At 39.6% G+C, this 24,747-nt stretch overlaps 1 protein-coding gene across 3 annotated transcripts in view; it reads right to left on the reverse strand.

The window, feature by feature from the left end:
• The window catches only part of furina (furin (paired basic amino acid cleaving enzyme) a), a 101,272-nt gene that overhangs the window by 16,224 nt on the left and 60,301 nt on the right, over positions 1 to 24,747 (reverse strand). For all 3 annotated transcript variants that reach the window (XM_072552856.1, XM_072552854.1, XM_072552855.1), the window contains exons 3-11: positions 18,987 to 19,082; positions 16,604 to 16,732; positions 15,819 to 15,895; positions 13,880 to 13,968; positions 10,986 to 11,158; positions 10,549 to 10,761; positions 9,332 to 9,432; positions 7,815 to 7,918; positions 6,869 to 6,986 (exon numbers count right to left, since the gene is read on the reverse strand). In XM_072552856.1, coding sequence (XP_072408957.1) covers positions 6,869 to 6,986; positions 7,815 to 7,918; positions 9,332 to 9,432; positions 10,549 to 10,761; positions 10,986 to 11,158; positions 13,880 to 13,968; positions 15,819 to 15,895; positions 16,604 to 16,732; positions 18,987 to 19,082 — 1,100 coding nt within the window. The remainder of the gene's footprint in view (positions 1 to 6,868; positions 6,987 to 7,814; positions 7,919 to 9,331; positions 9,433 to 10,548; positions 10,762 to 10,985; positions 11,159 to 13,879; positions 13,969 to 15,818; positions 15,896 to 16,603; positions 16,733 to 18,986; positions 19,083 to 24,747) is intronic.

The raw sequence follows: 24,747 nt of genomic DNA on the forward strand, positions 1-24,747 counted from the left end.
CTCCTCATTCTTATATGTTTGTTAAGTGAATTGGAAACAAGGGTCTCCTGGGATGAGAGATTTATTGCAGTGCAAGTTCCAAATTGAATCTTGTACTTTTCAGCTTAGCCTTGCAGGTAGAACTCCTGCCTTCAAACCAAGTTGTTTAGGTTTCAAGGTCCACCCAAGGACTTGAGCAAAGAACCTAGACTATCAATACAACAATCGCACATTTATCGGAGATGTCAGTCTTAAGATGAGCTGATAGATATTCCACCTGCCTATTCTAGTGGTTCAGTTAAACATTAAGGTCTCCAAATTCACTTTGAAGAACAATACATGACCTAATTCCCATCAACTTTTCTCAAGTACTGTAAGAAACAGATTAGTTTGACATACATGCATAGCCATGTGCAGCCAGGCTTAAGAAACTCACATACATGAATGTTTTGCAACATTTGAGAAATGTGCTGGGGCAATTCAAAAAAGCCTTTTCAGTTATTGCATTGAGTGCTCATCTGGATACAATATTTTTATTTTCGGTTCTGCAAGTAGGTATCAATCATCAGCCTTCATGGTGAAATTATAGTTCACAAGACAGACGTGGAAGAGAAAACGCAAAGTACAAACACACAAGTGGAAAACACATCAGAAAGTATACCGGCCAATAAGAATGTGCCCAAGCACTAAGTTTTGAGATTAAGAATTTTGCACAGCAAGGTTGTTGCAAACAAACAAAGACAAATAGCTGGAGAAACTCAGCAGGGATGGCAGCATCTGTGGAGAGAAATAGTTAACATTTTGAGCACTCCTCCACTCCAAATAACTCAAAAACGTTAACTGTTTTTTCTCCATGGATGCTGCCAGACCTGACTTTCTCCAGCAATTTCTGTTTGTTTCAAGATCTCCAGAATCTGCAGTTGTGTTTCATTTTAGGATGGTTTTATTTTAGTCGTTCATGAGATGTGGACTTCGCTGGCCAGGCCAATATTTATTGACTCTCCCAGGTTGCAGTGAACTGCTTTCCTGAACTGTTTCAGTGTGTTCCGTGGTTAGACCCACCTGGCAAGATTTGTAGCCAGAGCTTAAAAATGTGTTGCTGGAAAAACGCAGGTGGTCAGGCAGTGTCAAAGGAGAAGGAGAATCAACGTTTCGGGCACAAGCCCTTCTTCCTGAAGAAGGGCTTATGCCCGAAATGTCGATTCTCCTTCTCCTTTGATGCTGCCTGACCTGCTGCGCTTTTCCAGCAACACATTAAGCTCTGATCTCCAGCATCTGAAGTCCTCACTTTCTCCTAGTTGATTTTAACCTACTTCGAATTCTGTTGCAAAGACTTTTACCCAGTGACAGTGAAAGAATGGCAATATATTTCCAAGTCAGGATGGTGAATAGCTTGGGGAGGAACTTGCAGGTGACGTTGTTGCCATGTATGTTTTGTCCTTGTCCTTTTAGATGGAAGTGGTTATGGATTTGAAAGGTGATGTCCAAGGATCTTTGATGAATTTCTGCAATGTATCTTGTCAATAGTACACACTGTTGCCACTGCGCTTCAGTAATGTAGGGAGTGGATGCTTGTGACTGTGGTGCCAATGTAATACAGTCTTCAGCTCGAGGATAAATAGCATATACAGATTATAGGTTTTTGATTAAGTCAGAATATTAGCATGTGTAAATTCTAAGAAAGTAATTGATAAAATATACAAGCACAAACATTTCCATGTAACATGAAGTTTCATAAATTCCCCAAATTTTTCTGAAACTCCCTGGCATGTGATTACTTTTGTTAAAACCACAACTAGACTGCCGAAGTTAACAGGCTCGAGGCAACCCTGATGTCTGACAGTCAGCTCTTAGAGTTTAAAGTTGAAAAATTTGCAGCAATATCAGATAAAGCTGAAGATTATCCTCTCCATTATAATATAATGCAATTAACTTCACTCTCAAGTTACGCTACATTGCTCGAGCTGTTTATTTTTTTTTCTGTAGAATGTGGACACTGCTGGCAAGACCCAGCAATTGTTGCCCAGTCCTAGTTGTTTGTGAACTGATTGCCATTGAAATGGCTTACAAAGAGTCTACAAAGAGTTAACCACATTGCCGTGGATCTGAAATCGCATGTAAGTCAGGTCAGTAAGGACAACAGGTTTCTTGTCCTAAAGGACAGATGGGTTTTTCCAAATTTGATTGTGGTTACTTTGTCAACTTACGCTAGTTTTTATTTCCAATTTTTCAAACAATTTGAATTCAAATTTTATCACCTACCATACTAGAGTTGAACCCATTCCAGAGGCTATGGAATACTGGTAAGTTTACATTAGTGCTATGACACCATCTCTCCAGTCAGTACAAAATCAAAATGCATGTACCATATTCAGGCAAGTTGTTTCAAACACACACATCCTATTTCTAAATCCGCACAATAAACTCATCATCACATTCCCATGACACTAAAATTGTCAAGGGATATACCTACATTATTGATTTCTTATTTAATAGACATTATGCTGCAAATAATAGAACTTACTGTTTCGCCTGTCAAGATTCGAACAGGAGCTCAACATCATACAATGAAAATTGGATTAATACATTTTTAGTGAAAATGATACTGATTAGATTATGTTATCATAGACTGGATAACATGTCAGGCAGAATTCTACAGGGACAAAAATCCATCAAGGAGTTACTGTATATAATATTTCTATCTAGAAGTAGCACTGAGATTTTACTTTACAAATAACTTGACTTATGAAGTTATTTTGCTAATTTAAATATTAATACATTACTATTTTAAGACTAAACAATTTTAAATATGGCTGCATTTATGATATCACACAAGAATCAGGTTGAGATAAGCTTAAGCCAGGGAAGTATAGACCAGTGAGCCTGACCTCGGTGGTGGGCATTGTTGTTGGAGGGAATCCTAAGGGACAGGCTGTACATGTATTTGGAAAGGCAAGGACTGATTCGGGATAGTCAACGTGGCTTTGTGCGTGGGAAATCATGTCTCACAAACTTGATAGAGTTTTGTGAAGAAGTAACAAAGAAGATTGATGATGGCAGAGCAGAAGATGTGATCTATACGGACTTCAGTAAGGCGTTCGACAAGGTTCCCCACAGGAGACTGATTAGCAAGGTTAGATCTCATGTCATACAGAGAGAACTAGCCATTTGGATACAGAACTGGCTCAAAGGTAGAAGACAGAGGGTGGTGGTGGAGGGTTGTTTTTTAGACTGGAGGCCTGTGACCAGTGGAGTGCCACAAGGATCGGTGATGGGCTGTCTACTTTTTGTCATTTACATAAATGATTTGGATGCGAGCATAAGAGGTACAGTTAGTAAGTTTGCAATTGACACCAAAATTGGAGGTGTAGTGGACAGCGAAGAGGGTTCCCTCAGATTACAACAGGATCTGGACCAGATGGGCCAATGGGCTGAGAAGTGGCAGATGGATTTTAATTCAGATAAATGCGAGGTGCTGCATTTTGGGAAAGCAAATCTTAGCAGGACTTACACACTTAATGGTAAGGTCCTAGGGAGTGTTGCTGAACAAAGAGACCTTGGAGTGCAGGTTCATAGCTCCTTGAAAGTGGAGCTGCAGGAAGATAGGATAGTGAAGGCGGCGTTTGGTATGCTTTCCTTGGTCAGAGTATTGAGTACAGGAGTTGGGAGGTCTTGTTGCGGCTGTACAGGACATTGGTTAGGCCACTGTTGGAATATTGTGTGCAATTCTGGTCTCCTTCCTTTTGGAAGGATGTTGTGAAACTTGAAAGGGTTCAGAAAAGATTTACAAGGATGTTGCCAGGGTTGGAGGATCTGAGCTACAGGGAGAGGCTGAACAGGCTGGGGCTGTTTTCCCTGGAGTGGAGGCTGAGGGGTGACCTTAGAGGTTTACAAAATTATGAGGGGCATGGATAGGATAAATAGACAAAGTCCCCTGGGGTCGGGGAGCCCAGAACTAGAGGGTATAAGTTTAAGGGTGAGAGGGGAAAGATATAAAAGGGACCTAAGGGGCAACTTTTCCATGCAGAGAGTGGTACGTGTATGGAATGAGCTGCCAGAGGAAGTGGTGGAGGCTGGTACAATTGCAACATTTAAGAGTCATTTGGACGGGTATATGAATAGGAAGGGTTTGGAGGGATATGGGCCGGGTGCTGGCAGGTGGGACTAGATTGGGTTAGGATATCTTGCCGGCATGGACGGGTTGGATCGAAGGGTCTGTTTCCATGCTGTACATCTCGATGACTCTAAGTTGAATAAAATGCAGGCTTTTAGGTGAAGTGGGCTGAGAGTCTGATAAAAAATTGGACTAGAGTGCACATGAATAATTCTATCACTATTCATACATTGTTCACATTATAAACAGTCTGTTTAAACCGGTTACCTATAAATTAACTTAAAACAAAGCTAGAGAACAAAAATTAGCAGGAATACTAGCTAATTACCCCTTCCAAATTGGAGACCTCAGATTAGATTAGATTCCCTACAGCATTGAGACATGCCCTTTGGCCCAACAAGTCCATACTGATCCTCCGAACAGTAACCTACTCAGACTCATTTCCCTCTGACTAATGCACCTAACACCATGGGCAATTTAGCATGGTCAATTCACCTGACCTGCACATCTTTGGACTGTGGGAGGAAATTGGAGCACCCGGTAGAAACCCACTTATACACTGAGAGAATGTGCAAACTCCACACAAACAGTTGCCAGAGACTGGAATTGAACCTGGGTCCCCGGGCGCTGTGAGGCTGCAGTGCTAACTACTGAGTCATCATGCTGCCGAAATGTTTTGTTTCACCCCTGCTGCTGCCTGTCTAATATCAGACCACTTATCACACCTGAGTTTCGTGGTTTGCTTACTGTGGCTGAGTGCTTTAGAAGCAATGCCACTAAGCCTTTACATTAATGCAACAAAGTGCAAGGATTATATTCAAATACTTTAGACAATAATATAAAATAAGCAATGTGAGGTAATAAAACAGTAAAAATATTTTTCGGAACTGTATCTCAATAGACAATAACAAACTGGATATTAAAATGATTGCTTTGGTTTTCCTTTTCTTTAATCTTTCTGAATAAAGGTAATTTGGCAATAACACACACAATAATTGTATCAGATCAATTGCAAGGGTCTTCCATTTCATATAGGTAGTAGATGAAATTGTCCCTTCATCAGAAGCAGATTATTAGCCAAGTCTCTCTCTCTCTCTCTCTCTCACACAGCTCTCAAACATCAATCTTTAACTCTGCTATTAAGCTACTACCGACACTGCTGTGTAACTGACCTGTCAGATCCCCTATCACAAAAAAAACTATTCATTCCTTGACCTGATTAAGCACAAGTAGCAGTTAGTGAGATGCATGAAACTTAAACGAGATATCCAATACTAAGGTGTCAGGTAACAGTTAATTTCTTTTCATTTTTTTTCCGTGAAAAATCTTATCAGACAGCTTTTTATACTTTCAAATTTTGAAAATTCAAATACAACTTGATAAATGTTAATTTACACCAGGAAGCTTCAAAGCTATTTTAATGGTGGTGTTAAACTTGCAGCACAAGTTGAGTTAGCTTGTAACCCGACTTCACAGGGCATTGGTAACAGGACATGACCAGCTCACACAGCATAGGGCATGATTTCTATAAAGTACTACTCTGGAGCTGTGAGCGCTTCCAGGACTTATTTTAAGTGTGCCAACACTTCAACTTGCACTCTTATCAGCTGCAAGCTGCACTGTGTGCACACGGAGAGGTCTGAGAGATCAGGTTCAGTCAGACAATAAAAAGTAAAGTGCAGCCAACTTTTAATCAGCGACTTTTAATCTGGAGTGTGTTTTAAGACAGACGAAAATAAAAGCAAAATACTGCAGATGCTGGAAACCTAAAATAAAAACAAAGTGCTGGAAAATACTCTGCTATAAAGAGAAATAAAAGTTAATGTTTGAGTCCAGTTACGACTCCTCTTGGGAAGAACCATTGTATTGATGTTAGTTAAGACAGAACTTCAATTTAAAACGTTGATGGCTTGATTCAGCAGTTACATAGGCGTTAAATGGAATTGACCTTCCACATGGAAAGAGGGAAGATAATTGTGAATTGTGGGCTAACTGATCAAATGGCCTTGTTACATAGCATGGATAAGAACTGGTGACCTCCTTGACCATGTTCGGGGAAGGGACCACTAGGGAATGACATGTTGTCTCTCGGTAATCAATGGAACTGGAATCATAAATTTTCTATTTTTTCTTTTCTGCAGACACCAGTGGCTGTTACCAAGTGAACCAGAATCATTTCCAACATTGGGAGAAGCTTCCTGTGGATTGTTTGGTTAAGATAAGCTGCAGATTTCTGCATATCAAGCTGATCCATGATCCAACATGATGTAACAATTCTAACTGGACCTGTCACTGGGACAGAAGAATTGATCTTCACATCACAGGTTCTGGGAGAGTAAGGTTTGGTTGCTATCTTGTGTTGCTATTGAATATCAGGTATGAACAATGTACATGGCTGGGATGTCTTCCAAGATCCTGTAACTACTATTAAAGTTTCACAGATTGATGACAACTAACCAGAAGTACTGGAAAACACCACCCTATACAAGACAAACCATACCCTGACCAGGAATCCATACCTTTAGGATGGGGTTGGTGTGGAAAATAAAATTGATGCAAAGAGAAGGCAAAGAACCGTTCATGTAATTGCAGCCAGAATTTATTCACTAGCATCTTCCTCCACATACATCACAATCCACACTACCAGAAATTATAAAATAAATAGTAAATAACTAAGTAAAAGCTACAACAATTATATGATTGCATGAATGACAAGTTATGATAAAACACCGCTTATTTTCAAGGAAATCAAGGTTAATGACCTCCAACACTTACTTTGGCTCAGATGTGATAACAATGACACATTTCCGTTGATCTCCAACGCTTGTCCAGTTCTTAGCTAATGCAACCATTGCTCCAGCATCCAACAGCCCATATCCATAGGAGTGACTGACTGTATGAGAACAGGAAGTGTCAGTAATACAGCTTGGAACAATATTCCTGTCCTTTTTTTTAAAAAAAATTGCTAAATTTACAATAAAATTGCTTAATGCGTTTTTAAAATACTGCAAATGTACAATTCAGAATTTGCTTGTCCAGTCATCTGAAGTAATGAAAATTCTCAACTGATCTCACCAAAATTCTGAAATTGCATTGCCACCATCTCATAGATGGAAAGATGCCAGTCATTGAATCTACAGTACACATTGATGCGTGCAGAGAGGGGAAGACAAAAGGGACAAGGGATTCTATTGCAGGTATGATACTGAATACAGAAGGCTGCTCAAGGACAGGATACGCATCAAACTTTAATCCTACCTTTGAATTCCTAACTTATAGTCCAAAGAACAAATCTTTTCTCATCAACATTTTATTCAGATGCTGCTTCTTTTGCATTCTCTTGCCCAACAAAATTTGATAAGCCACATTTACAGATGATCGAGCCTCGAGGAAAGGCTACACAAGACTAAATTCTACAGAAAACTTCATCAAAAAATATAGATTCAGTGGGAAAAGCTTAAAATGTATTCGAATTAAACCAGGAAAACAGAACAACTGAATAAATACTTTATACAAGTATTACAATAACTTCTTTACTCAAGTGTACAGAGTAATCTGCCAGCTGAATAACAGAAGTATTGGAAACTGCAAAAGTTGGAGTAGTTGTTATAGGGAAGTTAGGAAACCACAAGGATAATTTCAAATGGCTGTTTTTTGGCTCATTCTTTAATTTTAAGATGAGTCTCACTGCGAGATTTAAGCATTAAATGAAACAACTTACCTTTGCGGCCAACGCCATTGGTAATCCAATCATTTGTTGACAGATGGGAAGGTTTGGATGTCCGTACCACGAGGTGCTGCATATCCCGCCATGTCAGATTTTTACTAGATGGGGAAAATAAGTGAACAAATGGGATTTTCAGCTTTATTTGAAAGGCATATAATTTTCAACAGAATGTTACTTTACAATACTTATGCATCTGATTAAAAAGTGATTTAAATTGCAAAGGACGGCAAAACCAAAGAAAATTAGTTTTTATTTAATTGAGTGCAACAAAATAGATTTTTTAAGTTAAAATGCATTTTTGCCAATTATTCTTGTACAATAATCATATTGGAAGAAATTTTAATTTAATTAAATAAGATTCTATAATTCACTTGGCAAATTTACTGAGCAACTCAAATCAAAACATACTGCTTCATTGTGTCATACAGAATTGAACAAATTCTCTGTCCACACCAGACATCCCAATGTGACCTAGTCCCATTTTCTAGCATTTTGCCCATATCCCTCTAAACCCCTCCTATTCATATACCCCATTCAGATGCCTTTTAAATATTGCAATTGTACCCACCTCCACCACCTCCTCGGACAGCTCATTCCATAAATGCACCACGCTCTGCTTGAAATAAGTCCTTTTTAAATCTTGCTGCTCTCACCTTAAACCCACGCCCTCTAGTTTTGGACTTGCCCACTCTTGGAAAAAGACCTTGGTTATTCATCCTATTGATGCCACTCATGATTTGGCAAATATCTAACAGGTCAATCCTCAGTCTCCAATACTTCAGGGAGAAAAGCCCCAGTCTATTCAATCTCTCCCTATAACTCAAACCCTCCAGTCAGAGCAAAATCCTTGTAAATCTTTTCTGCACCCTCTATTCTTTAACAACATCCTTCCTACAGAAGGGCGGCCAGAACTATACACAATATTCTGAAAGCGGCCAAATCAATGTCTTGTACAGCTGCAACATGACATCCCAACTTCTATATGCAAATATCCCGATAATAAAGGATATTAAATCATGGAAAGAGTTTTCTACCTCTGGTTTGATTTCAAAGAACTTTAGGGTGGGGGGTGGTGGGGTGGTATCAAGAGGGTTCAGAGAAAATGTCTGGAATAGGATTCATGGCATGATGGGCATCCCAACATTTTTCGCAAGTCGGATACAAACAAGAATTGGCCTGAGCTGATGCTTTCTTGGTCATAAAGCTTGTCAACACACTTAGGTTAGGCTGAAGTGTAGAATGATTAATTGAATGATATCAATTGAAGTACACCCCAGCAGAATTCAAGCATCTCTTGGGGAGATGGAAGAGAATTGAGGGAGAGGGTAACGGAATGAGACTAAAATCTGACCAACACAGATCATATTTTAACAATCAAATCCTATGATGCAGTTTTGACAAGCAAATAGCTACAACTTTGTTGCTTTTTTTTTCTAAAAGTAGTTCAACGACTAGTTGGCACACAAATGTTACACGAGTAGCTACATGGTTGATTACATGATAATGCATACTTTGCTTCCAGTGCAAGGGCAATGATTCCAGCAGCAAGAGGAGCAGATGCAGAAGTTCCAGTATGTGATTCTGTACATTTCTGTCTGAGATCAGTGGTAACCTAAAGAGAAATAAAAGGAACAGATGTAGCCATTTCAACAAGGCAGTAAAACTGGCACCAAGAGCTGGAACATCAGAAAACACAGTCAATACAAAACAGGTTTATCCACATTAGCTCCAATAAAGGGTCACAATCTGAACCATTCAACAGTCTCTACTTGAGACCAGATGTTTTCTGATCTGATCACAAATGAGTGACGCAACATTAACACCTGGTTTACAGTGTTTTAAATGTGCCAACATTCAAGTCTATCCAGATAATTCTAACAAAGGTAGTTTGTACTGAAATCTGTCACAAATTAGCTGGTATTAATGAACAATGCACAACAGGCTTACGCAGGATGGGGCATAGAGAGATCAAAGTTTTAAAAGCTGTGGAATTTGAATAGGAAAGCACCACTGTGATCTTGTCTCATTTAGAAGAAACTAGCGTTATAATGTGTACATGAGAATTATGGAATAGATTACTAGTAAAGGTGGTGGCAGAGAATCATGGCAGAGTTTTTTTTAAAAATCTGTTTGTCTGTTAAAAAGGTTCATTAGTGTCAGCTGCAGAATAATTAAAAAAAACAAAGTTAGAATGGATAGATCACAAACCTGAAAGACCTTTGCATAAAACATTACTATGTGCAAACATGTCCGTAATTTACCCCTTCAAATGTAGCTGTTTCCATATTTGTATTTGCTTCTTTTTCTCATGTCCAACTGAGACAAGCTAATGTAGGAGGAATTACCCAAACCTTCAGGCAAAAACTCTACCAAAACAGCTGGACTTAAACACAAAGTGCAACTCCATCAGTGCAAGCTTGTTTTCAGCTGTTCTTTCTAATCTTGCTTTCCCAGATTGTAATACATGCCCTTTAATATTTCTAAGAGAGAAGTAACCTCTTAAAAATTGTGACTGAATCAGATTAATAGTCACGAGGATAAAGTAAAACCTGAATGAGAATAATAATTCAGGCACTATTGTTGCTAGATATTTACCCAATTAAAGAGCTTTTAGTGCCACATTTTGAAATTGGGTGCAGATTATTCCAATATTGTTCTGTTAATAACAAAGCAGGCAAAAAAAATTAGGACTCTGGACAAAGAAACTTTTATCATAACAGCTACTTACGATCTGTTTTTCAAATTGACCTCCACTACTGTATGTAGTGGCAAGTGTTGAAGAGCATGCCTCGCTGTACCAAGGTACATTCCCATTCTGAGTTGTACTGCTGATTGAAAGGGTGTAGATACTATTTGTATATCCATCACAGTTACAGCTGTCATGTTCCCGGCCACCATTCCCAGAAGCCCACACAAATATTGAGCCAAGACGACCACGTCCCTGCAAATATTTTATTTCAAAACAAGTTAGCATGCTCACCTTGTGAAGCCACTGAACAAACCATTATTGCATAATTGTATTACAAAATGGTCTCTGCTCACAATTATTAAATCTGCATTTTACCCAAGCCCCTTGCATAATAAGAGACAGAGACACAGGTCTTTTGGCCGATTAAGTTTATGAAGAAATGAATATCTTGAACATACAAGTATTAGTTACTTTACCTGCGAAATGCCTTTAAAAAACGCTGCCTGTGCTAATTTAGCAGGACCATCCACTGTCTTTCCATCATCCTCTGGACCCCAACTAGCACTGTAGATGTCAATATGTTGAGGGTACATACTAAGGGACTGAGCTTCCACAGCATCAGTCACCTCTCCATCTAGCATCCGCACACCTACAGAAACCAAGAAAATGTACAACTCTTAACGGTGGCACTGGCCAGTTTTGGAATGAACTATGAGAAGTCTCCAGGTTCAAAACATAGCTGAAACTACCAGAGGGAAGGGGCAAAGTCAGAACAACATTTTTAAGGAAAAGGTATTGAAAAGAAATTGCCAATATTCAAAAATAAATTGCAAGAAACATTGGCTAGTAAATTAAAAACAGGGACAAAAGAACACATCCCACAGAAACACAATGTAAGAGGAGGAGGCATTCAGCCCCTCAAGCCTGCTCCACCTCTCAACGTGATCATGGCTGATCACCCTGTCCCCGCTTTCTCCCCTTTCCTTTGGCCACTTTCGCCTCAAGAACTACACCAACATAGTTACTTCAAAGTCTTCAATGTTTTGGATTTAATTTCCTATGTCTGAGAATCCCCACAGTTCATTAGTGTCTGGGTGAAGAAATTGCTCCTCATATCTGTCTGAAAAAGTCTCCCCTTTTTTCTTACACTATGACCCTGGTTCTGGACAAACAAACATGAATACTACTAAGTAGGGCGTGGGTGCAAAGGGAGGGGGAAAAAAAATTTAAAAATTGACCACATTTTCTGCTCCCAGGTGATACCCACTTCCTGTTGGCAAGACCATGTAAAAGATTAAATTTAAACTGTCTTGGCCTTCGTGGATACTCACTGACAAGTCTTACACCTAGACAGTCTTTTGGGCAATATGCCAGAGACAGACTGGCGCCTAATGTAGTGATCTTAGCAAAGAGGGAGGGAGGACAAGGAAAACCCAAATTGAAAGTAATGTGCTTTAAAAATATTCCGATGTGCATACTGGTGTTTTCTATTAAGCTAATTGCAGTTGGCTAATATAAAACAGATTCATGTCAGTAAAAGATCACAGCATTTTATTCCACGAATGCCTCAAATTTGCCACAATTGCCATTGGCAACTAGTATGAAGGGTTTATAATCATCTGACAGGTTTTTGAGTAACTGAAAGATAATCTTTCAGTAGCTGACAAGCTGTTGTACGAGCACCACTTCAGCTTTGAAGATTCACCAATTATTAATTGTCTAAAATTTTTTAATGGGATAATTTGAACAAGCAAATTATGCTAAAATTTGTGGGAAAGTAAGCTGCAATAAAGAAATAAGCAATTTACAAATGGATATGAATAGGTTTGGTGACAGGGCCAAAATTTGGCAGATGGAGTTGGATATGGATGAGTGAGAGGTAATCCATTTTCATCAAAAGAATAGAAAGGCAACCTACTATTTAAATGAAGAGAAACTTCAGTGTGCTTCAGTGCTGAGGGATTTGGGTGTCCTTGTGCATAAATTGCAGAAAACTAGCATGCAAGTACAGCATGTAATAAAGGAAGACCAGTGGCATTTTGATATTTATTGCGAAAAGAAGAACGTTTAAAAATAGGGAAAAGCTGCTGCAATTGCACAAGGCATTATTGAGACTGCATTCAGAGTATCGCAGATAGTTTTGGCCCCCTTTACTTGAGGTGGGACATGGTTACATTGGAGGTGATTTAGACTGATTCTATAAATGAGAAATTTGTCATATAAAGTGATGTGAGCAGTTTAGGCCTGTACTCTAAGAGTTTAGAAGAATGAGGGGAGATTTAATTGAGGCATACAAGATGCTAAGCAGATTGACAGTAGGTATAGAGAGGACATTTCCTTATATGAGACAATACAGAACAAAAAGTTTTCCTATAAAGGGTAAAACAGAGATAAGGAGAAATTTATTCTCTCAGAGGGCTCTGAATTGTGGAATTCAATACTCCAGAATGTGATGAATGCCAGGACAGTGAGGAAATCGGAGGAGATAGATAGATTTTTGATTAGAAACGGATTGAAGGTTATGGGAGTGGGCAGGAAAGTGGAGTTGAGACAGAGATGAGATCAGCCATAACTGCATTGAATGGTGGAGTAGGCTTGAGGATTGAATTGCCAACTTCTGCTCCTTGTGTTGTGTTCTTCATCCACCCAATATTTACTCCCCATTATTCATGGAATTGAGCACCCACCCCTGCTCCACCCAATATTTACTCCCCATTATTCATGGAATTGAGCACCCACCCCTGCTCACATAAGACTTTTGAAAGCCATTGCTTTGGCTCAACATCTGCAGTCAGCACAGCTTGGGTGTGAAATTTAATGCACTAGGGCTCAAAACATTCTTGTTCTAGAAAAATGGTTTGTTGCTATGGGATTTACAGATGATCATCATGAACCTTTTGAGACGCATTGCAAGCAAAATAGTCTATAAATAAACCTTCACATAAAACTTGAGGAATAACATGCCAGACAAATATCTTCACCAGAGGGAGTAGTGGTGGAATGTGGGACAAGAGAGAGAATAATTACAAACACCAATCAATGCAATTCTTGCAAAAAGGAAGGAGGGTTAATGCTCTACCCACCAGCTTCTCTTTTCGACAAGGTAATTACCTCAACAAAAGGTCACTGGCTTCTGGCTGGTATGGAGTTGGCAATTTTGGTAAAATACAATTCACCAAATGTTCTTGGATCTGACCACTGGGATGGTAAGCAGGATCAGCTCGAACAACGATGCCCCAAATAGTGGGCCAACATTTATGATATGCACAGTTGGGTTTGCACCATTATCAGAACCATTAGAACAGCACGAGTTGGTGTATTCAACAGCAACAGATGGGGTGGAATTGAGGAAGTAACAGTTGATACATACCCCCGATTCTGGCATTATATGCCACACCCACACCACAAATCCCATTGTTGGCTACAGCTGCCACCTCACCAGCACACCGTGTTCCATGTCTGTAGAGAAACAGCAACCATCAGAATTCCACAAACCACTTTGTTTAAATAGTCGTACAAGCACACTTTTCTCATAGGGACACAGTTTCACATCGTCTTCTATCCCCTTCATTCTCAACTCCATAAAACCTACTTTGGTGCTACTGACTGAAACGTTAAACAGTTCAATTGATTCCCTCACAGTCAGAATCAATAAAACATTATTACATTGACCTGACAGTGATGCCTAATCAATCCGTTTTCTCCTCTGTATGAATTCCTCTGTTACTTAGGTAATTGTACCAAGAAAATCAGTACACAATCGAATCCTCAACTACCAGTGACAAAAACTTGCAACCAACCATTGGTAATTCAACATTATTAAAATAATCCTTCCAAGCAAACTTTGGTTGGGTGTTTTTCATCATGGCAGAAATGGAAGTACAAGAATTTTAGTTACAACAGTAATTCCTTAATGCCAAATCGTAACATTCTTCTGAATATGTACCAACAAGATTCAAGACAAATCAGGAGCCTGCTTCCTGAAGTTTGTTTTTCTGCATCAGCAATGCCCTCTTGTCCTCAGTATTCTTAAGCTGTTATTAAGCACCAAATGGTTAGGTCTTCAGCACAGACTCAAAGATAAATTACTTTTTTTCTCCATACAGTCACCATTAGGGTTCTTAAGTCCAGGGATACTGATTAGGAGGAGTAAGGTATGGTGAACAGGAAGACACATTATCCATTAGTTGATGAGTCAATAACCAGTGGCATAGATTTAAGATAAGAAAGCCAACAGGACATTTGAGGACAATTTTTTTCACCCAGAGGATGGTGGTAATCTGGATCTCATGCCTGAAAAGGATGGTTAAATCAGAAACATTCATAACATTTAAGCAGTATTTAGATATTCACTTGTGTTTACCATAGGAAAACAGGATTCGTGTGGATAGATCTTTGTTGTCTTAGACTGGGTGAGCTGAACGGCTATCTTCTGTACTGTAAACATCTGAGCTGAGGTAGATGAAATTTTTTTTATAGCATTAAAATAGCTATTTAGTCCAAATTTACATAATTTGTCAAAAATTACAAGTTAGTTCTACTTCCCTGCTTTCCTCATCATTGCAATTTTATCTCCCTTGAATATTTAACCTTATTTTTAAGTTATCAAATCTGCATCCACCTGTCAATAGATGGTGGTGTGGAGAACCCAGCTCATGCAGGGAGACAAGTCCTACTCCAAGGCTTGGTGGCCTAGTACGTACATTTATATCACGGCGAAATAGGTTGAGGAAGATCTTGCAAATGGTTCCAACACACAACGATGGCAGGCAGTATGATGAGAGATTCCAGGCTCCAAATAAGCAAATAGAAACCTCTACCATTATTATGTAAAGCTCTGTTGGCTAGAAAGCAAGCCTTATAAATCAGACTGACACCAACAACACAGGGTTTGATCCCAGAGGAAGATTTGGGAGCTGCTTCCTTGCCATACCTATGGTAGACGTATCAGCAGGTAGGTCGGTATTTCAGGCAGATGACTCATGCTGGTAACCCAGCCAGACGGTAGGATGTTTTTGCTAATGTCATCTCTGGTTCTTTTGCCAATCAACTTAAACTTGTACGCTTTGGTTATTGACTGTTCAGCCACTGGAAAAAAGCTTCCCTTTATTGGTCCAACAAAACTATTCATGATTTTCTATCATATTTCCAAAATTGCTTTGAAATTTTGTCTGGAGTTTAACAGTACGTCAATAAAGTCCTCACAGAAAAGCATTTGGAAATCAATTACACATTGAGATATGGTCACCGGAGGTTAAAATCTTCAAAAACCCTTTAATTCACCATGGCCTTTCTCTGAAGTGACCTACCGATTATCATTCAGCTGTGTGTAACGGGGCTGAGGATCAGGATCATTACCATTTACGTCGTAACTGGCACCTGGATCCTGGAATAGGAAGAAAAACACTGATTAAGTTCCCTTTTTCCTATGCATCACCAAGAATAAAAAACAAACACTTCAATCTTGGTTGATTCCTGCTAGGACACTGACAAGATTCCTGAGAACCCAATGACGTTAGCTGAGTTGAGGCATTGAATTTAAGCCAATTTATTTTTTGTATCTTCATCCACCAGCTTCATAAGTCAAGAACGCATCATTCAAGCTTTTCATGTTAACAGGGAGAGGAAAATCAAAAGGTAGAGAAGAGGGAGAGTATTTTTATTGAACATTAGCTAATTTGTTTCAACTTGAAACTGAACATTAATTCTAAAATTGAAATAAGTGATTCCAGATAGACTGGATCTTATCCAGTTTGCTGAGTTGCATGGATGTCAGCAAAGAACACCACCCTGGATATTCGTCTGTTAAATGTCAAGAGGATTCGGATGTTAGACTTTTGGACAGCTAGGTTTGGGCTTGTGTTGATGAGTCACCTAATAGTTTAATGTGAACCAGTTAAAATCAGCTTTCATCACGTGGGACTCAAACTTTTTCCACCTGGTATTGTGGCAGAAAGGTCAATTCCAGTTTATCCTGAAGACCAATAAACTTGGGAATTAAGATTTTTTTTCTTCAATCATAGGTACAAGATTGAGCAATTGTTAGATGGGTCCCCAGCAGCAACCCAAGAATAAAGCAAACAGATCTACTTACATAATTAGCTGATAGGTCTGGATGGTTCTTCTCAATTCCGTCATCCAGAATAGAAACTACAACACCCTTTCCTGTATAACCCTGCTTCCAGGCTTCTTTTACATTCAAGTCACGATGATCCGTGTTATGCTAGACAACAAACAACCACAGCAGTGAGCTGCCCTGATTTATTTTAAACAAATTGAAATACTATTAACTCTGACTGCACATCAACATGGTAAAGTATCAAGTCCTTTTTGCTTTCATCTTGCCACTTTGTTACTTTTGTTCCCATTTATTCCTAAGAGTGCACAGATACCTTTAGACAGGTCATGAGGACATCTCACACATTAAGGTGCTGTATAGGTGCAATGGATTTATTTAGAAGATAAACACTTGTACAGTGTGCCGCTTTATTATCTAACTGAAGTGGTACAGCAGGTTAATACTTCAACACATTAAATATGTGCAAACATGCAATTAAGTGCACAACATTTACGATCTTGACGGATCAGTGAATATATTGTTAACCACAGTGCATAAATCTAGCTCACACATGCAGAGACATTTTATAGGCACAATGACTTGCAAACATCACTTGTTATTAATTATTCACCTCATGCAATTCATGAACTTCAATGAATTATATTCTTTAATTGAAGAATGTTAAAAAGTTAGAGTCCTTGAGCTGTGCAGCATGGAAACAGACGCTTCAGCCCAACTTTTCCATGCCAACTAGATATCTCAAATTAATCTCGTCTCATATGCCTGTATTTGGCCCAAATCCCTCTAAATCCCTCCAATTCATAAACCCATTCAGATGCCTTTCAAATATTGTTATTATACCAGTCTCCACCATTTCCTCTGGCAGTTTATTCCATACACTCACCACCCTCAGCATGAAAAATGTTTCCCTTTCGGTCCCTTTTAAATCTTTCCCTATTCCCTCTAGTTTTGGATGACCCCACCCCAGGGAAAAGACCTTGTCTATTTACCACATCCATGCCCCTCATGATTTTCTAAGTCATGAAAATAAATTTCTGTCAAAGCAACTCAGGAGCTAAAAAAGAAAAAGACCCTTCTTTGGTGCCCAGGATGCTTGTGTTGGGTTTGCCTAAAAAAGTACCGTTGAACAAAGATGTACTATGCACAGTACAGGCTGACAAGCTTAAAAGCACAGTCCTAACCAAGTGTTTTCCCACTAGGTCTGTATGAACAGGAATACTATTCACCGGTTCAATATTTGTAGAAATCTTTTTATAATATACATTAAATATGGGAAGGGGACAAACTAGTCCATATATGCACCCAAAATTTACCTATGAACAGTAATAACTTAACAAGAGAAAGGGGCAGTTGCTGGCTTTATAGGATTCCAAAAGCTCTCAAAATTCATCAATTAGTGGGCGGCACGGTGGCACAATGGTTAGCACTGCTGCCTCCCAGCATCAGAGACCCGGGTTCAATTCCCACCTCAGGCAACTGTGTGGAGTTTGCAGTGTCTCCCAGTGTCTGCGTGGGTTTCCTCCCACAGTTCAAAAATGTGCAGGTTAGGTGAATTGGCCATGCTAAATTGCCCGTAGTGCTAGGTGCATTAGTCAGAGGGAAATGGGTCTGGGTGGGTTGTTCTTCGAAGGGTCAGTGTGGACTTGTTTGGCCAAAGGGCCTGTTTCCACACTGCAAGTAACCTAATGTAATTCAGGACAAAAACACGATGCTTTAAAATGCTGTGCTACTTCTGTGTTCTGCTCTTGAAACAAACAGGAGAAGCCAATGCAGCATCTTGAGGGTCTGCCACATTCAAATAAATCAAGGCTGCTCTATATCAACCTGCATGCTTTAGAGTTAAAACCCTCAACATACTCATCTAAAAAAAATAATCTCAGCTTTAAAATTTCCAAGTGACAAAATGTACCTATGTTCTGGAGTTCTGGGAGGGAAAAACCATTTCAGATATGCACAAAATATTGTGCAGGGCGGTGAGCCTGACATCACTCCTGAATGACCCAGTCCTAATTTTAGCAATAAAACAGTTAATGGAATGTTTAATAGATAAAGGATATTTTTTCCCCAAACAAAATATGTCCCACAAAATCTCTTCACAGGGTTTATTCTCTTGATTTGAGGCTTATATTAAATTCACGTACCAAGATTTTCCTTCACTTAAATGAAATGAAAATAAACAATTTTCTCAAACATTTCAAAACATCCTTCTCTAACGTCTTGGTCCACAGTTCCTCATACCTTGTAGACCTTTTTTTCCTTTACAAGTCTCATGCCATTCCCTTACTGCACATCATTCCCAATATAGGAAATCTTCATTATAGAGACTGAAAAACTTCTGGGGAGACTGATGGAGCAGAATCTGCACCTTTCTGTACTTGCACAACACAGAATTGCTTACCAGGTACCACTGGATTGGGAATTTGGGGTCATTTGGTTCAATGTAAGTGTCTCTCTTTTTCCTTTTCTTAATTACTTGCTGTTCCAGCCATGTGACCTGTTTGCAAGAATAAAGTCTTTGAGGAAAAGAACCTTTTTACCTAGAAGGACATTACAAAGCAATTTTGTTTAACCAGATTAATTGATACAATTAGTGTAAAAGTTCAAGTAGAAGGAAATAGTGGCAGACTTTACAATCTGTTCTCGGTACTTGACCCAGATTTGACCAACTTCCAAATGAATTTTTGTTTAAGTGTATGGCATAACAAAAGCTCAAGAGTTGCTTACACAATGGAAATGTAGAATTTCTAATGCCCTCCCTCCAAAAATTACTAAAGGCTACGTTATGTTTAGCTGGAAACAAACTTCAGCTAAGTCAATTATATCACAATCACCACTACCAGCTGTGCATGAAGGCTATGACTGAGCAGTTTACATGAGGTCAAATCACAAAAGGGACTTCATATTACTGCAGTATAAATCCTGCTGATTCATACCCGTGACCTTTCCTCATTCTACATTGCACGATCAATGGATTGAGGAAGGTAACAAATTTTCTGGTTGCGTTTTGTTCAGGGCTTTGCGCTTGACAAGTCAGCATAGCCCTACCAGAGCATAGAGCTGTTCTCTCAGACAGTGAAGACTGGTGATGGAGTTGAACCTGAGGGGTGAGGTTGAGAAAGAGGTACCTTCATGTTAACCTCAGCCAGTGCAGGACTTGAACATGTGCTATCAATGTCACTCTGCATCACAAATCAGCTGTGTAGTCAACTGATCTAACCAAACTTAGAGTACTGAACTTGAGCATTGCTGGTCACAAGCTTGTCATTTCTGTGTAAGAGTCTAACCTGCAATGTGTCAACTATCCTCTCTTACAGACAAGATGCTTGTTTTAGTTCAGAACTTTTTTTTCTCTCCTCTATCTGCACCAAGTCACGCATAGTATTTCCAATCTTGGTAAACAATAACACTTTTTAATTCAGGCATCACCGAGGAGAGAAATACAAAACTATTTTGGCTCCAAATGTTCCTGCAAATGGAATATCAGTGGGTGGTTATGTCTACAAGCGAGTCCTTTACCAACATGAATAGATAACAAAGGGCAGATCAGCTGAGAACATTGCAATGCAATATACGACTTTAATCAATGAAAACCATTCACAGTATTTCAAAACCAAAATAAAAAAAATTGCAAACATGATCTGAAGTCTCCTCAGAAGTACTTCACAATTTGGCTGGAATGTAAACTTGCAAAGAAATCAGATTATTAGTTTGCCATCATACAGACCAAAAAAACTCAAAAGGAGTTGAGGATTGACTGACGAACTGCTTCAGTTTGCATTGTGAAAATAACACAGTCCGCTCACAAAGTGTCTACAATCCTGTTCACCACTTGGAATGTCTCTTTCACACAGTTTTGAGGACTGGCAATATTCTCAGATATAAAAGATCTTCAGGTGTTTGATCAATAAGGGATTCACTGCCCGACAATACCTGCAACTGCTTACTGTGGAGGTCGTGTAGGATATTGGTATGAGGAAAGGACAGGCTCCAACAACATTTGGGAGTAGATGAGGCATTGATGGATTCTAAGCTCTGTGGATTCTCATCCTTTCATGTTCACATCAATGGAGCTGTGAAACGTAACTGGAAATTTACTGAGACATGAGCACCAACACTACTTATGCCTGAAGTTTTGAGAATTTCACTCCTACAGAGTAAATGTTGTTCTGTGCCATGCAATAGAAGTCACAGGTGTGTGTGCACGCGTGCTCAGTCACAGATATTTGGCTTGGTGATCCTTAGTCTGGGCAAGGGAAGGAGGCCAACAGAACAGTAATAGCTACTGCAGAAGAGAACTTGAGGACAAAACAATGTCTTTCCAATCTAGGAGTATAGGACATACACCTCCCTTTAAATCCCTCATTAAGAGGTTTACAAAATTATGAGGGGCATGGATAGGATAAATAGACAAAGTCTTTTCCCTGGGTGGGGGAGTCCAGAACTTGAGGGCATAGGGTGAGAGGGGAAAGGAACCTAAGGGGCAACGTTTTCACGCAGAGGGCAGTAAGTGTATGGAAAGAGCTGCCAGAGGAAGTGGCAGAGGCTGGTACAATTGCAACATTTAAAAGGTGTCTGGATGGGTATATGAATAGGAAGGGTTTGGAGGGATATGGGTCAAGTGCTGGCAGGTGGGACTAGATTGGGTTGGGATATCTGGTCGGCATGGACAGGTTGGAACAAATGGTCTGTTTCCATGCTGGACATCTCTATGACTCTATAATTGGTGGCATGTCCTCCCTCCATCCTGCAACTTGGTGCTACATGTCAGCCAGCACATCACACACCTACAAAAAGGGGTAATGGCGAACTTCATGGCCTATATCTACCTCCAAGAACAGGCGACCCTGAGATACAGGAAATGCATCAGCAATGTCCTAAATTACCTTGATAAGAGGTTGCACATATCTCTGACTCATGGGCAGCACTGCTTTTGGAGCAACCAAAACAGAGGGGTCTGAACAAGATTCGGTGACGAAATGCAGAAGTGAAATAGAGGGATCAGGAGCACAAAACAACCAATCTATCCAACCCTTGAAGCACCAACTGCCCCAAATGTTAGAGTCTGGTCATCACACACTGTAGTTATCAGTCAACTCAAACGATTGAACGAGTACACAATGATATTATCAAGGATAATAACGGGTTGCCTGAGGTGAAGTTGACTCCACCTATTTTTCTACTCAAGTGGCAAATCTGCACATCTGGTTTAATACCTGCAAGCAGTCTCAAATTATGGTAAGACAGCAGTTAGTACCATAATTGTGCATTAAATTCACAGTTTTACATAGGTACCTCATGAGCACATTTAGCACGTTTTTATTCTTGGGCTAAAATTACTCCAGACTCTCCTTGGAGATTGAATTGCCCCAGCTTCACTCAGGTTTTATCCAATAGAGCAGGCTCTTAAAATCTAACATACAAGCATCAGTCCTCCAAGATCACCTTGGTGTCTCCTTGAACTGGAAGATTCTTGTGGTAACTTGCGGTGGAAAAAAAAGAGCAGCATTGGAAAAAAGTTGCGTTGACTTTCTTTTCTATGTTAATATTTTTATAACTAATATTACCTACAGATAGTTTTAAAAAGGGTTATTTGTTCATCATTTATATATAATAATTTGAATGTGAGTATAAGAGGAATAGTTAGTAAGTTTGCTGATGACACCAAAATTGGAGATGTAGCAAACAGCAAAGGAGATTACTTCAGAGTACAACAGGATCTTGATCAGATGGGCCAATGGGCTGAGGAGTGGTAAATGGAGTTTAATTTAGATAAATGAGAGGTGCTACATTTTTGGAAAGCAAATCTTAGCAGCACTTATACACTTAATGGTCAGGTCCGAAGGAGTGTTGGTGAACAAAGAGACCTTGGAGTGCAAGTTCATAGCTCCATGAAAGTAGAGTCACAGATAGGTAGGATAGTGAAGGCGGTGTTTGGTATGCTTTCCAGTATTGGTCAGAGTATCGAGTCAGGGAATTGGGAGGTCATGTTGTGGCTGTACAGGACATTGATTAGGCCACTTTTGGAGTATTGCATGCAATTCTGATCTCCTTCCTAGCAGAAGGATGTTGTGAAACTTGAAAGGGTTCAGAAAAGATTTACAAGGGTGTTGCCAGAATTGGAGGACTTGAGCTATAGGGAGAGGCTGAATAGACTGGGGCTGTTTTCCCTGGAGCGTAAGAGGCTGAGGGGTCACCTTATGGAGGTTTATAAAATCATGAGGGGCATGGATAGGATAAATAGACAATATCTTTTCACTGGGGTGGAATTATCCAGAATAGAGGGCATAGGTTTAGGATGAGAGGGGAAGGATATAAAAGAGACCCAAGGGGCAACTGTTTCATGCAGAGGGTGATGAGTGTAAGGAATGAGCTGCCAGAGGAAGTGGTGGAGGTTAGTACAATTGCAACATTTAAAAGGCCTCTGGATAGGTATAAGAAGAGGAAGGGTTTGAAGGGATGTGGGCCTAGTGCTGGCAAACAAGACTAGATTGGGTTGGGACATCTGGTCGGCATGGGCGAGTTGCACCAAAAGGTCTGTTTTCGTGCTGTACATCTGTGACTCTGACTGGCTGAGATTATTGGAAAGGAGGTTCATTATTGAAACTTCTAAGAATACAAAGGATTGGCAACATCCACATTGGAGAAATTGGAGTGAAACAATTCCTCAGCCTGAACTCTCATGGAAGTTATGTGCATGTTGTAAGCAGCTGTTCGCACTACCCCAATGATCATAATTAAGCAGTCTTTACACCACACATACTGCTAAAATAGACAGCATTTCATCAGCTGGGAAAGCAGTTGCTGTTACACCTTTGCTTAATATAGAACTGAAAGAGAGAGGGAGAGGTCAGCACCTGTGTCAAACCACAGCTGCAAGTTGCACCAATTGAGTAAGGAAATTAGCTCATCTGCCCCTGATTTGCTTAATTAAAAAGAATTAAGATCATTTGCTTAATTAAAAAGAATACACAATGCTGCAAAGACTGAAGGTTATAGAATATTCTGTAAACACAAACTCCTTTTATATTTAACAAACTGTGGAGCAAAAACAATGCAACTGGCATGACTTGCCTCTTTGCGTGGGAATATTTCACAAATCCCAGGTTGAGTGTTTTCAAATGTTTTCTATGTATTGTTTGTCTTTGCCAGCTGCATCCTGTTGGTTTACTCCAAAGGAAATAAACCCATTGCCTTTGTTATTTAATCAAAAAGTTCCACCCAAGTCCATGCTGTGCTTCCTCTATTAATTTATTAAACGCCCTGCTTAATTGAATTATAATACTCGGAAATTTTTTTGAAAATGCAAAACAAAGCTAAGTTGTTACAAAAGCTTCTCAAAGTACCATCGCTTTTTAGGATACCACTTCAAAATATTCCCCTCCAGTACCTCTTGCAAGTGGAGATTTTTAAGTGTTGACAGACTATCCCTTTAAGGGACAAGTCACATTCAGTAAGATGGTGTGTAGTGGGGTGCCTCACTATTTCCTACTCACCTCTAATTGAGCAAATGTACCAATGACATTATCAGCTGACAATGGTTAACCCACCGGAGACCAAGAACTGTACCAGGCAACTTCCAAATCCTCTAGGCTGTTTTAGACAAGTTTTTTTTTAATATAAATTCTTTTACACTGAACGTGGATTCACTAGCTATGTCAGCATTTCATTTACAACTGGAAATGGTGCTTTAGCATCACCTTTCTGAATCACCAGTCCATGTAGTAGAAGAATGCCCATATTTTGGTTAGAAAGTGAATTCTAGAATTTTGACCCAGGAACACATATGTTTCCAAGTCAGGACGGTGCTTTCCTTGAAGAGGAGCTTGCAAGTAGTTGCATAGCCAATATCTGCTGGCTTTATCCTTCTTGGTGCAGCAGATTGCAGGATTGGAAGGTGGTATCAAAAGAATCTTGGTGAGTTGCTACTGTGCATCTTGTCAATAGTAGACACTATTGCCATTGTGCATCAGTGGTAGAGGGAGAAAATGTTGATGATGGAGGATAAAGTGCCAATCAAGTGCATCAGTAGAAAATGAGGATGGCAGGTGCCTCAGAATCAGAGTCAAAAGAGTGGCACTGGAAAAGCACAGCATGTCAGGCAGCATTCAAGGAGCAGCACTGCTGACATTTCAGGCATAAGCCCATCATCAGGAATGTGA

The sequence above is a fragment of the Chiloscyllium punctatum genome, chromosome 33 (genome assembly GCF_047496795.1).
Source record: "Chiloscyllium punctatum isolate Juve2018m chromosome 33, sChiPun1.3, whole genome shotgun sequence".
NCBI classification, from domain to species: Eukaryota; Metazoa; Chordata; class Chondrichthyes; order Orectolobiformes; family Hemiscylliidae; genus Chiloscyllium; species Chiloscyllium punctatum.